This window comes from Neopelma chrysocephalum, unplaced genomic scaffold (assembly GCF_003984885.1).
Source record: "Neopelma chrysocephalum unplaced genomic scaffold, ASM398488v2 Primary Assembly neopelma1_96936, whole genome shotgun sequence".
Classification (NCBI taxonomy): Eukaryota; Metazoa; Chordata; class Aves; order Passeriformes; family Pipridae; genus Neopelma; species Neopelma chrysocephalum.
The window spans coordinates 235,880-249,290 of NW_020925579.1; the positions used below are offsets into that span (position 1 = coordinate 235,880).

At 38.4% G+C, this 13,411-nt stretch overlaps 1 protein-coding gene across 3 annotated transcripts in view; it reads left to right on the top strand.

Moving 5' to 3' along the window:
- TLE4 (TLE family member 4, transcriptional corepressor) overlaps nucleotides 1-13,411 on the top strand; it is a 101,438-nt gene that overhangs the window by 28,496 nt on the left and 59,531 nt on the right. For 2 of the 3 annotated variants that reach the window (XM_027670763.1, XM_027670765.1), the window contains exons 5-6: nucleotides 2,656-2,718; nucleotides 10,717-10,791. In XM_027670763.1, coding sequence (XP_027526564.1) covers nucleotides 2,656-2,718; nucleotides 10,717-10,791 — 138 coding nt within the window. Of the gene's footprint in view, nucleotides 1-645; nucleotides 709-2,655; nucleotides 2,719-10,716; nucleotides 10,792-13,411 lie in introns of those variants that run through there. The other variant, XM_027670766.1, reaches the window with a different exon arrangement.

The following is a 13,411-nucleotide window of genomic DNA, read 5'->3' on the forward strand; positions in this document are numbered from 1 at the left end:
CCATAGGCTGAGCTGGGTGCTGTCTCCATCAGCTCACTTCCCTGCATACAGCATGAAAGGACTCACTTTTCTGCACTCCAGTGGGATTGATATCAAGAGATTTATTGCAGTTGTGTAACTGTTCATATTCAGTCACCTGTTTTCAGTTACTTACAGCTTTTTGGAAAATTCTTTTTAGCTTAACGTTTCCCAGATTCAGAATCTGCCAGAGGTGTATTTTTGTATAAATATTGAGCAAATATGTTTCATCCACTTTTTGGCCAGAAGAGCAGTAGAAGAGAGACATACTTCTGTTGGGGAGGGGGGAGAGAAATGATCAAAAGGAAAACATCATAGCTGAAATAACTTGAAATAGCTATGGTTGAGTACCTTAACTGAGAAGAAATGCCTCAGAGTGAATTGAATAAAATTATTTTTGTTGACTAAGCTATATTCTAGCTGAACTGTAATTTATGGGTTTGATGGAGAAGCCAGTGAAGTTTTACAGCCTGTGTTACCCAGGAGGTCAGATAAGACAGTTGTAACAGTCCCTTCTGGCCTTAAAATCTATGAATCTTCAAGCCTTTTAAAATTAGATGCTGAGCTCCTGCATGGCACTTTGAGCCGGTTTTGTTCTCATTTTCTTAGCAGTGCAGTAAGGTATCCAGCTAATGTGACTGAGGTGGAAGAGTGGTTTTCCAGAGGCTCCCCCCAGGAGCTATGCAGAAGGTGGGTAAGGTTGTGACGGGCATTTTAAAGGTAGGTAGGAGGAGTTGTTTTGCAGCAGAAAAAAAGCATGGTATGCCTTTTTTTACTATGGCATATATGTGAGTTAAATGGCAGGTCAGAGGGGCTTCAGCTTATGCTGGGGCACTTTGGAATTTTCTACTCATATGGAAAAGCCTTGAAGAACAGAATGTGTAGTTTTCTGTTTGACTTTAAAGCACTTGGGAGATTCCTTTAAAAAAAAGCAGTGTGGCTGGAACCCAAAATTTGGAAATTACTAAATTAATGATGCTTGAACCACTACAGCTTCAGTACTCTTCAGCTGCGCCTTGTATTACAGTCTAAATTCCGTAATAAAATGTTTTTTTCTCAAGTAATGCTGTGTGCAGCCTCTCTGGCTGAGGCTTAGATGCACAAACTTGTCGGTTCCAGTACTGCTTTGTGTAACAAGCAGTTAATAAATTTTCATGTCAAGTAGTATAGTGAACAGTCTGTTTAAAGGAATATTTAAGTTTTACTTTGTGAGATATCTGATATTATAGGTACATAGAGAACTTTGAAATGTGCAGGTAATTTAGCTTTGTGGTGAACAGAACATATTCTGAAGTGTCCTATAAGGTATCTATGCTGGTGAATAAATAGAAAAGGGTAGTAGACGAATCTAAACATATATTAAAATGCATAAATGTTTTAACAAGATGAGGACTTGCATAAACAGTGCAGGCCAGTGAGAAGATACAAGGATAGTGTAGCATAGAAATTGCTGTATAAATAACCTATGGGAGTCTGGATGGATTTCAGAGAAATTAAGTAGTTGTATTTGCAAAATAGCATTAGTAATTTGTATGTATCACACAGTATGCACAAGGGGGCAGAGTTAGTTTCATATGTACTCTTACCTCTTGCAAACCATGTCTGTTGGTTAAGTAGCTGTGTAACTATAATATTCCTTGAACCTAGATTTATTTTATAGGACCTTCTGGCTTTTTTTACTGCTACTTCTGAGCCTTTCTTTTCTATAGATTCTTTCCTAAGTGTTTGCTATTTAAAAGACAGCATAGCAAAAAGGCTGGAAGGTTTACTGTTAAAAGAAGGAAGGCTAAATTGCACAAGTTTGTATCTCTTCATCATACGGTTAGTGACTTTGCAAGAGGAAGAGCATTCTGTCTTACTGTATAATGAGGAATTGATCCTGGTTAGAATTTATTATAAGAAAGTTATGATATATTGTAGGGAAGTCTGTGTTGCTTAAAATATTTCAGTTTTGGAGCTGTAATTCTTGTGTTATCTCACCAAATCTTCCCTGTGTCTATTAAGATTTACAGATAAAATACATAGAATAAGAATTAATCTCCAGCATGGAAATATAGCATTGTATATTATTAATTTCTGATCACAATTGCAACATGAAAGTATCTGCTATTAACCTTGGGTTTGATAAAAGCATAAGTGTGATACAAGACTGCAGTTTCTCTTTCTGAAATATGTGGTAGAATGATTATCAGTGAAGTTGTATATTACAATGCTAGCATTCTCATGATATGCACTGTTAGCAGTAAATGGTTTATTTGTTCCCTTTGCTTACAGCAGCATTGCTGTAATTGCAAACGATCTTTGCTTTTGCATTGTAGGAGAGAGTTCAGTTTGATACACAGAATTTTGTTTATCTTTTTTGTTACATCTCCTAAAGGTTTTGTTCTTTAAATGCCTGTGACTGTGTAATCAAAATTAATTAGTCTTTGTTTTTTAAGAGGACCTTTTAAGCCAGAAATTACTAGCTTCCTAAATATTTTTTAATTGGTGTCCAAATACTTTTATTATTTTGATAACATGTCCTGGCCAGAGGATTGCCAGAGATTAAAAAAAATAAAATGTCTCTTTAGTGTTCATGGGTGACAGTTGCATTTGAGAATTTACATAATTGAACCTCTTTTTTCTTGTCACTTGCAGGCAGAAATTGTCAAGAGGCTGAATGCTATATGTGCACAAGTCATTCCTTTCTTGTCCCAAGAGGTAGGTAGTAATTTGTACCACTTCTGATGTAAATGATTGCCTCATCGTATCTATTACAAAAGTGGAACTTTACATTGAGACGGTTTCCTTATGAATCTCTTGGCACTTGCAGATGACTTTCTGCTGTGTTGTTATCACTGTAACTTCATTATCTTCTCCAAGCCTATTACAATGTTATTTAAATGTATTTATGAAATTGAATGTGTTGTAATGTGATAAGGAAAATTTTAGTTGTTTAAATATTTTTCTTTAATGTACAGTACAGTTTTTCTTGCAATTATGATTTTATGGGTCTGAAATCAGAGGACAGCTTGCAAAAATGCTAGAAAGACATAATTTGTGCTATATCCTTTGCAATGACCATTAAAGTTTGGCAGAAACTTCTATTTTGGTACACAAGTAGTGATGTTCACCACAGTAGGCATAGAAATGCAGCTTTTTTTCTGCCTTTTTTCTCTCTGCATCCCCCAGATTACTTACTAACTTAAATACTTTTATGTTTTTTTGTGTATTTGGGGGAATATAAACAGAAGATTGAAACTCGCTGTGAGCTAATTTCTCTAAGCACTAATTTTTCCCAAATTAGTATTAGTATTTGACTGGTATTATTGTGAGTGTATTGTAGATATTGAGGGGCACTGGGCTTTGGGGGAGTTGGTGGGAGCTAGCGAGTGAGCTTTGGAGCAACTGGAGCATGTGTGAAGTAAAAGGAAGGTACGGCTCATTAAAGGAGACTTTGGTTGTAGAATGGCTTCCCCTGTCCACCCTGCTGGAGGAAAGGAACTGGAAACTGGGGTCTGCTGGTGCAAGTTGGCATGCATCTATTTAGCACATGGTTTCATTTCAATCGTAAGATCTGTAGCTGGGAAGACAAAGCTGGAAGGTGTATTTTTGTGCATTACATCTGTAAAACATCATGTCTGAGAACACGATGCAACTATTTCTGCTACCTTTTCAGCTGTTCCATAAAATGCCATTGCTTTTCAAGAGAGCTGCTCAACCTGCTGCAAACGAGGCTGTGTGCTCGATATTGTCATTCAGCTAATGTGCTGCATGTATGCACGTGTGTGTGTATCTGTGTGTATTTCAAATGAGAATAATGCTATCCAAAGTAGAACCTGACAGTGTTCAGGACTGCCACTGTACTCTCTGCTTATTAAGATGGATTTGTGGAAATTAAATGATGTGTAATGTTCCAGCTGTATTGCTGGGGGACCAGAATTCAAGTCCTGCATGGATCTGAAACAAGTATCTGTTTTGCTCTTTGACTGCTTAAAAATCTCTATTCATGTAGTTACACAGTTTCATCTGCTATGCAGAGGTAGCACATCGTATATAGATAGTAGGGAGGCATTGAAAGGGGAAGCATAAAGAAACTTTTCACGTGTCTTGACAGTGCAATTGATAGTGACAGTTTTCATGTTGGGCTTAGGAAAATCTTGGTAGTTGTTTGACCTATGTTAGTAGGTCATATTTAAATCAGTCTATATTGGCATATGCTGAGTGTAAAAAGAGAACTGATCTTCAAATTTGAGTATTCTTTTAGTCTTGGCTTCTGACTAATTTGTGTCTTTAGAATGTGAGTGTCTTCATGGAAGTCTCTTTATTTCATCATCTAGATTAACTGAGGATTGAATGCAGCATGCTTTTGCTGTTCATGCATTTTGCATACAGTCTAATTGTGGAATAGTGGCTGAAAAATGTGATCAGGCTCCTTTGTATTGTGCCTGAGGGAAAAATGAACAAAATACAGTGGTTGCATGCACTGACGACAACATTATTGCCTCATAATAGCACCAGCTTACTTATTGCTTGCTAACTTTCTAAGGAATCAATGGCTTGTGATAACTCACTTAAAAGTAAGAAATTGTGGGCAAAATTGCTAGAGATATTGAGAAAAGGATGCAGTTATAATACATCACCCTACTGTGTACTACTGTCTGCTTTGTTTCAGGGATAAATCCAGTAAAGTATACAGTAAAATCTTCAGGCTTCAGTCAATTTTACTGTGCTGTAAATCGTCTAAGCATATATTGAAAACAAAGTTCCTAACCTGCCTAAATACGCGGTCAACTGGTACCTTGTTTTTATATTGACTCCACCTTAGACAGACTGTAAAAAACAGCACCAAGAAATACAAGCTTCTCATTTTGATAGGAAAGAGTGACTTTGTGGTCAAGAGATGAAATGGACCTCAGGGGCAATGTGTGTTTGATTTCTGCTGTGGTTTTGGGCTTCCTGTGTTACAACAGTCATTTTCCATTCATAGTGATGTTGTGAGGTACCAGAGTACTCAAAATAGTTCCTATTGCATAAGGTGAAAAGGATGCCTTTAAGGATGCAGGTAAATACTTGGAGGTTGTCACTGAGTTAACTTAGTTTTGATCTGCTGCAGCTGGTATAAATGATCTATTATTGAATGATCTAGCCAGTAAGATGCAATTAATTTTGTGTCTGAAGCCAGAGACAGTGCCTCTGCTAATTTACATTTCTCAACTGAATTTACCAGCTGCAGCAGAGTGAGACACTTCACCCTGTGACTTTCAAGGTGGGGCTAGTTCCTGTCTGCTCAAGGTGGTATGTGTGGCTGGTTGCAACCTGTGGCAATTATTGTGAGCTGTCAAGTGCTGAACGACCTCGTGTGCTGGATAGTGGTATTTGTTTAGTGTGTCTGTAGATACTCATATATCACAGTTATCTTCTTTTCAGTAAGTATTGCCTGTGTTTATATTCATGAGACACACACAAGCTGGCTGATGTACAGCTAGCACTGTAGTTGTGGCAACTTGGAGCTCAGCACAACCTACAAAAGCTGTTTAAGAGGCCAGATAAATGTTCATAGTATTGATCCCTGTCAACTTCCTTGCCACAATGTAAGAATTACGTAGGCTGGAGGAGGCTCTAATAAACTATTCTTGGAAGGTGTACTTTCCCTTTCAGCTGCCAGTGAAGTAGCTAATAATAAGCTAGGTGGATTATTTTTTAAGAGGGATCTTCAGTTTCCTGTGCACATTAAGGTGGTCAAATATACTTAGCAGTACAATACAATGCCAAGCACTGGCACGCATACATGCAAACAAACATCAAAAGGAAATGCTGCATGCAGTTGACTTCTTTCAAACATAATATTAGTTGATTATTTTCCTTTTATGAGATTGATGTGGTTTATAATGTGCTTCCTTTTTTTTTATACATACTTTCCCTAGAGGTGCTTCTAAAGTTCAGTAAATTTGGATGAGGAGTGTGAGATCCATTATATAGAAGCAGAGCAGGAGTTCTTATGTGCTATTCAAAAAGAAGTAGTTTTTGTTCTGAGATGTGAGATGCTGAGAAGACAAAATTATTTGCCTCCATCTTAAACTTGCCCCAGACTAGAGTTTAGATAGTATGTGCAAGGAAATTGTCAGAGATTTGTAATCCTCTTGCTACGGAAGGCATCACATTAGCAATTTAGACATATATTGCTAATAACGTTCTTACATTTTTGTAAACTGGTTATTATATCTTGTCTGAGTTATGGTGCCTGGATGCAGTGACCCAGCTTGTCCCTTTTAGCATTCGAAGTGTGTGCTGTACTCCACGGTAAATGTGTATTTGCTCCCCAGTTCTCACTAGCGTTTTTGGCACGGCCTTGTTCCATTATGCTGTCTCTAGATCAGGCTTTTCAGAAGGGTAGTGCTGCAGTTCTTAAGCAAGACCTGTACTTCCTCTGAAGAGAGAACAGAGCAGCAAAATAATCTGAATAAAGCATAGCAAAACCTCTTTGCTTCTTCAGAGTGTATTGTTCAATAAGTTTTGCTTTGGATGTTGATGGCAGTGCTGAGGACAGGCTGTAATTAGATGTTCTTAACACTAGTGTTGGTATGTGCATACTTGGGGGGATTTTGGTGCTCAGTTGCTGCCAGCACAGCTCACCTGTCATTGGGAGTTGGGGAAACTCTGACATGGCATAAAAAACTTGGGTATTTTCCCCCATGCTGCAGTGCCTGTGCATGAGCCAGGGCTAGGTGATGACTGTGGTGAGACAATGTGATGGTGAAAAAGCCTACATCCTTCTTGTGGTCTCTGTAGCTGTTGCTACCCACTGTGAGACTGAAAGGAGGTGATTTTCCAGCACAAGGCAAGTGCAGACACATCACTCGTTACAGAAAGCAAAGAGGGGAGAAGAGAAAAGAGAAGAAGTTAGAAAGGAGAAACAGTTCTAGTCTGGGTGACATGTGAGGCAGGGTATTGAGCTCATCACTCTAGCCTGTTAAATGCAGTGCAAAGTACTGTTTTCTCGTAGCTGAAAAAAGCCAGGTCTGTCATTTGCTTGTGTGCCCTGAGGAAGGCTAGCATTAGATGTGTGTGAAAGTTGCAAGCCTGTGTCTATACTTGGTTGGGAAAAAAGTAACCCTTTTTTGTTGTTGCTGTTTTTACTTGGCTGTAAATAGCTACATGATCCCTTGATGGACAGGCTAATGTATACTCTTGGTTTCAACATAATGCTGCTTGTTGGCCGGGGAAGGCCTTCAAGCACACTGCTCAATTGGCCCCTGGGCTCCCTGCCTTTCACCTTGGTTTTGGGTTGCAGTGGGTCCCTGGAGCCCTGTTGGGCTCCTTCTCTGCATGGAGAGATCCCCACCCATTACTGGAGCCATGGCTGATAACACAGAGCCACCAACCCACCCCAGTTTCAGCAAGGCTGTGAGCAGACGATGCAGCTCTTCAAACCCTCCATGGACTTTCCTGTGCCTTTATGCGTGGTTTGCCCTTGTAGCTCAAAATAGTCCCAGAGTCACTTGGGGCAGGGCCCCCCATGGGGTTTCAGGGAGCTAAGCAGGAGTCTGCTTTGTTGCTGCAATGAGATGGAAGTAGTGGAGGGGCTAATTACAGACCATCTATTTCCAGTCTTTTGCATATAACACCACTGAAGATTAAATCAATGTTAAAGCAGGTAGCAATAGGAGAGTTTTAATTGTCTCTACCTAATTTAGGTTCAGTGTTACTAGGCCTTTGGGTTTTCTCCTGTCTGTGAAGGCTTGATCCCAAACTATTAGAATCAACAAAAGATGCCTTCTGTGGCTGCTCCAGCAGAAATCTGAAAGTGATATTATAGTAGTATAACCCTTCACCTTCTCTTCCTCTCACCTAAGAATGAAATAATATTTTTTCCAAATTCTTCTGAGAACCATTCTTTCTGCGTTTGCTATAAGGGAACAGAAAACATTACAACTCTTGTGGAGTTGACTTATTTTCCAAATCCTGGATGAAAATTGGAGTAATTTCTACAATAATTTTGGTGATTTTAGGCCAGCTTTTTGTAGGTCCCTTGGAAGTTTTTTATCTCCTGCCTGTTGCCCTGGGAACAGGATTTAGGTAAATGGGTGTTGGAAGAGAACACTCGTGTACTAGAGCTTTCTGTACCTCAATGCAAAAATCATTGCCTAGGAAATGGTAGGAAAGAGAAGATGACTGTAAACATCACAGTTAATGATTTTATTAAAAAAAAACCCTAAATATTTTTAAAACTCTTTTTTGTTTTGCATTTTTTGATTACTTGATGAAAAATTCCATGACCCATTTTGGGCATGAATGATCTCCGCCAGAAAATGATGGTATAATTTTTATGATTATCCTATTGACATGTATAGACATGTGTCACCAGGCTTTCAGCTATATAATCAATGAAAGCTGTACCCGTCCTTAACAAATGATGACCTGGAGATGAAACCACATTGTCAGGAACTCGAAGCTGGAGTATCATGATTTTGTATTTTTCTGGTTATCTGTGGTACTGATACACTGCATTATTTTCCCCCCCCGTGAATGCCAAGAATGTTTGCTCGCTTTCAGCCTGCTTTTTAGCCTTTACGTTGTCTTCCTGTAAGTGGTGAGTTTGGTTTATATTGGCACTGTAATTTTACAAAACTCTAAAGGAAACTGCTGTGATTCTGTTTCCTTTGTTAGTTTGTTTGTTTGTCCTTCATTTAATTCTTCCTTGCTTAAAAACAAACAAACCTTAAATCCATTTTAGTCTTTCTAGGAGTGTTTCTAAATTGCCTCCTTCATTATTTGCATTTTTCCATTTTTCGTAGTGGAGGTCAGCATTTCTTACAGTGTCATGGTTTAGGAATGCTACTCCCTAGTTTAGTACTCCCAATAAAAAGAAAACAATAAGCTGCTCCCCTCTTCTTCCTTCTCCCGTCCCCACCTGCCCTACTGTGGGAGACAGAAGGCAGAGATTACGGGTTGAAATAAGAACAATTACTGGAAACAGCAATGACATAAGAAAATGATCAGTAACAGCAACAATACTAATAACAAAAATGTACAAAGAGAGGGTGATATACAAGGAAAAATGCTCACGTAGCCCAGGACAATGAAAACAATGGCGGACAGACCATCTGGCCACCACACTTTTTTCCTGACCACAACCCACACCTACTTTTTCCCCCAGAAGCAAGTTCTTTACTTCCACCCCCAGTGATGACATGAGATGGTACAGAATAACAACTGAGATCTGCCTACATGGGTCCAGGCTCCACCCCTCATGGCTACTATGAAGAATTAACTCTGTCCTGGCCCAAACCAAGACAAGAGTGGGTGGATTTATATGTTTGGTTTTCCTTGCCCTGAGGGCGTTTATGGGAGAGAGTTTAGAAGTGAAAATGCCATTTTTGTTTGTGTGTTGCACTGAGAATTGTGAAATCTGAGTCCTCCAAGTCCCTGAAGTAGCAATGCCCTTCTTTATGGCGCCCTCTCCCAGTGGGGCTTAGGGTGCTCCCTGGGGAGTGCTTCTGATGCTCTTCACCTAACTCTTGTTTTGGAGGTGGTCTTGGGGATTTGGATCCCCACCTTATTTTGTGCAGCTTTTTGCTCCTGATAAGGATGCACAGGAGGAGTTGCTGGATGGTCTCTACCTTGGCTCCATTCTGCCCATATACACAGCCATGGGGTGGCAGACTTGAGTCTTTAAAGAGACCTTTTCCTTCAACTTTGTGATAAAAAACACCTAGATGTTGATTTTGATACAAAGCTGAGGATTCATTGTTATGGTTTTAGCACCTCTCCAGATAGGCAGGATCTCCCTCCTTTTTGTGTTCAACCTATGACTGTAAATCAGACGTCTCACTCCCAGTGCAGATCACACAACCTACTTGCTGTTCTCCCTGACCTGTCCTTGCACCTATTTGTTCTGTGTCATCCTGATTCTGCGAGGCTGCCTGTGAAGATTAATTTGCCACTGATGGAGATCTGAACAGACATGGATCTGCTTTGAAAGTGAGGACCTTATTTTATTTTTAGTTGTTGTTTTCAAGTAAATATCAGCATACAGCAATTTTGAATTTACTGCAGTGATACAGTAGCGCTCAAACTGAGATAATATAACCACCGAAGCTTGTAAACTATGTTGTTAATTAGACCATGTGTTTTTGATGGACTTTTTAAAGCTATTAAAATTTACATGTTGGAGATTGAAATAATTAGTTCTCTTTCACACGTTTGACAGATTTGTGAGTGGCATTTTAAATTTCTTTCCTATGGTTGAAATGGTTTGAAATGTACCTAGGAGGAGAATCTGCACATTTTTCAGTAGTGTGAGTGCCATGTGCTTGTTGAAAATATATACCTTTCTTTTTCAGAATACTTTTTTAAAAAATTCAGAAAGTTTCTGTGGCTGTAAGGAAACTGGCTTGCATTTGAAGTTGGCATATAAATTCAAGAGCACAATGTGCTGAAGAGCAAAAAAGAAGACAGTTTTCCATTAGCTAGATTGTAAAATAGCTTTTTGGGAAGCAAAGGTGTAATTCCTAGCATGTAATGGCATAAAAATAAACATCCTCCCCTTACCTGTACGTTTTTGCAGATCAACACCCAATTCAACTGTCTGTTAGAGAACAGTTATGTCAGACCCGCATGTGTTGGAAAAGCAAATAAAAACAATAAAAGGAAGAATCTATGCTTAGTAATTTAGAAAACAAATAATTTTATTCTGTTTCTGATCTTCATTTATAGCACCAGCAACAAGTGGTGCAGGCTGTGGAGCGTGCCAAACAAGTGACCATGGCAGAACTGAACGCAATCATTGGGGTATGTGGTCTTTTCATTTTAGCTCTAATAGTATTTGTAAATAGCTTTTCTTTTTTTTTCCTCCCTTTCATGAACTCATTTCCATCAGATGGGCAAAAAGTGTGGGCAGTGGTGAAGTTCAGTAGCTTAATCTTCATAAAATCTGATTACTGTCTGAAGACTTTGCCTTGCACTGTGCCAAGAGGACTAATGGGGTAATTAATGCCTGTATTGTATCTATTCCCCAAAGCTGGGTTAGTATCTGGGATTTTTTTGGAGTTTTTGTTTGGTTTTGTCCTTTTTAAGTAACATTGCTTCCTTTGCATACCACCTGCCAGTTTGCTTCTGCAGCCACAGTAACAGAAGGACTTCATATGACATACTGTTTTTCCCATCCCTGCTGCCCACATCCTTTTCTGGGTGTTGGCTCAAGACTCTGAATATTCATCACACTTTTCATTTTTAAATTAAAAAATAGCTCTTACTTAAAAAAACAAATCCAACAATCAACCAAGCAAAAAAAAAACCCAAAATACCAAAACCAAAACACCCAAAGAAATAACCAAAATCCATAGCAGAACAACTCATCAACAGTGTGCTTATAGGTGCCCTATAGTCATCTAAGTATGAGTGTGTGGAACCCCTCTTGTAAAAGCTTTGCTGCCAGTGGTATTAGCCCAGTATAGAGATTTTATGAGTGTGGGCAGCCACAGTGTTTATATTTTACAACTAGAGAGGACAGACATAACAACAAAAGCCATGGCTGTTCACACTACATAAAATAAAGTTGAGAAGTCATAGCTTAATAGCACATTATTCTCATGTATAATTATGCAACTGGAGCAAGCAGTTGTTTAAGTTATTCTAATGAAGGCACAACTGTACTTCCTGTCTTCTGCACCCGTCCAAATGCTTTTTCTTTTGTGTACAGACTATCCATAAAAGTATTTTCCTTTTTTTTATTCAGTGTATCAAACACACTTTGAAATGCTAATTATTCCATTTAATTTCATTAAAATTCAAAATGCTGAGTGAAGATGTGCATAAGGGTCGCAGAATAATCAATCTGAAGTGAAGATATTGCTTCAATTACACCTCCATCTTTTAACAAGGAAATCGGGACTTTCTCATCATTGGTGGCAGAAGTATAGAGCAAGGATCTGACTGTAGCTTGTTTTTACTAGGCTATTTCTAACTCTGTTTTGTATCTCTGACCACAAGATAACATTGGTAGTCAATTAGAAATTATAAATGGAAAAGAGTAACCTTTATTTCCTCTGAAGTGCCCGTTAGAAAGAAGGGGGTGAATCAGAGCGCGTCGTGTAGAATCATGAATAACATTTGTTGTATGTCTTTTACACTCCGGTGGGAAGAGTGGGAAGTGAATAATTTCCCAATTAGTTTTCATTACCTAACCAGAAATATTGCCTTCTATTAACATTCTTTGCATAAAGTAGCTGAAGGTTGGCTTCTTAGTTAAAGAAGCTTTTATATGTGTGTGCTGCATGTGCATATATAGCATGTGTGTATACGTCCGTGTAAAATGTGTGATGTTATAGATACTGGCTATTGCACTCCTTATTTAAGTTTATCCTGCTTTCATGAACCACTAAACCACGCAGAATAAATACAAACAGACTAGACACTTGTCTGAGAGCCTGGCAGTAGCTTCTCTTGGTCTTCCCTCCACCAGACAGAAGTAAATTTTCTCTTGTTTTCTGCTGTCTGAATTTATCTCTTCATGTCAACTAAAATTCTATTGCTTCAAAGTTTTTTAAACTATCAGAATTTTTGATTTGTGCATTAAAATTGGACAACCCTCGTGTCCTCACAGGACTGATTTTTACCTTGCTCTACTGCCTTTTTTCAGTCCTAAGTTTTATGTTGACTTAGGAAATGCTGTGTGTCCCTCTCTTTAGTTTTACAGAAACAGGAGCAATATGGGCTGCAAATTTTGTGTTCATCACATTTAAGGAGAAGTAATCTCATGCAATCTTTGAAATATTCATTTTTAAAAATGGAATAAATAGGAAAGAGAGTTATCAAGTTTGTTTTGCATGAATATCCACAATAAGAGAGATTAGAGAGATTTAAAGTCTGAAAATGTAACATGGGACTAAAAGAGGCTTGTCATACTTTGTAAAGTGAATACTCATAAAAATAAAACAAAGAACGTAAATAGAAATTATGGCTTATATATATATATATGATTAGATTGTCTTATATAATTTTGCTGTTTGGAAAGTCTGACAGTGTTTGTGTTCTTTTAACACTGTGGTATTAGAAAAACTTCCAAAGTATGTTTAACCCATTGAACTGTGTATCAGACAAAGACGGAAGCAGTATTTGAGTTTTTGAAATACAACTGTAGCTTGAGTTTCTCTGTGCTTTGAGTGAGTCCTGTTCAGTTCACCTCACTCATGCTAAACCCCTTCGATTCGCACAGACCAACCCTGGGTTTCAGTTTAAAATGGATTCTACCAGAATGGAATATGCCACAAGAAGAGAATCAAATGTGCACGGATCACGTCTCTCTTTATGTTTCACACACACATATATTTTTGTATGAATGTGCTCTAATTTAATGGAATCTGATGAAGCACCTTTTAACTTTGCAATATTATTCTATCTTCATTGGTAA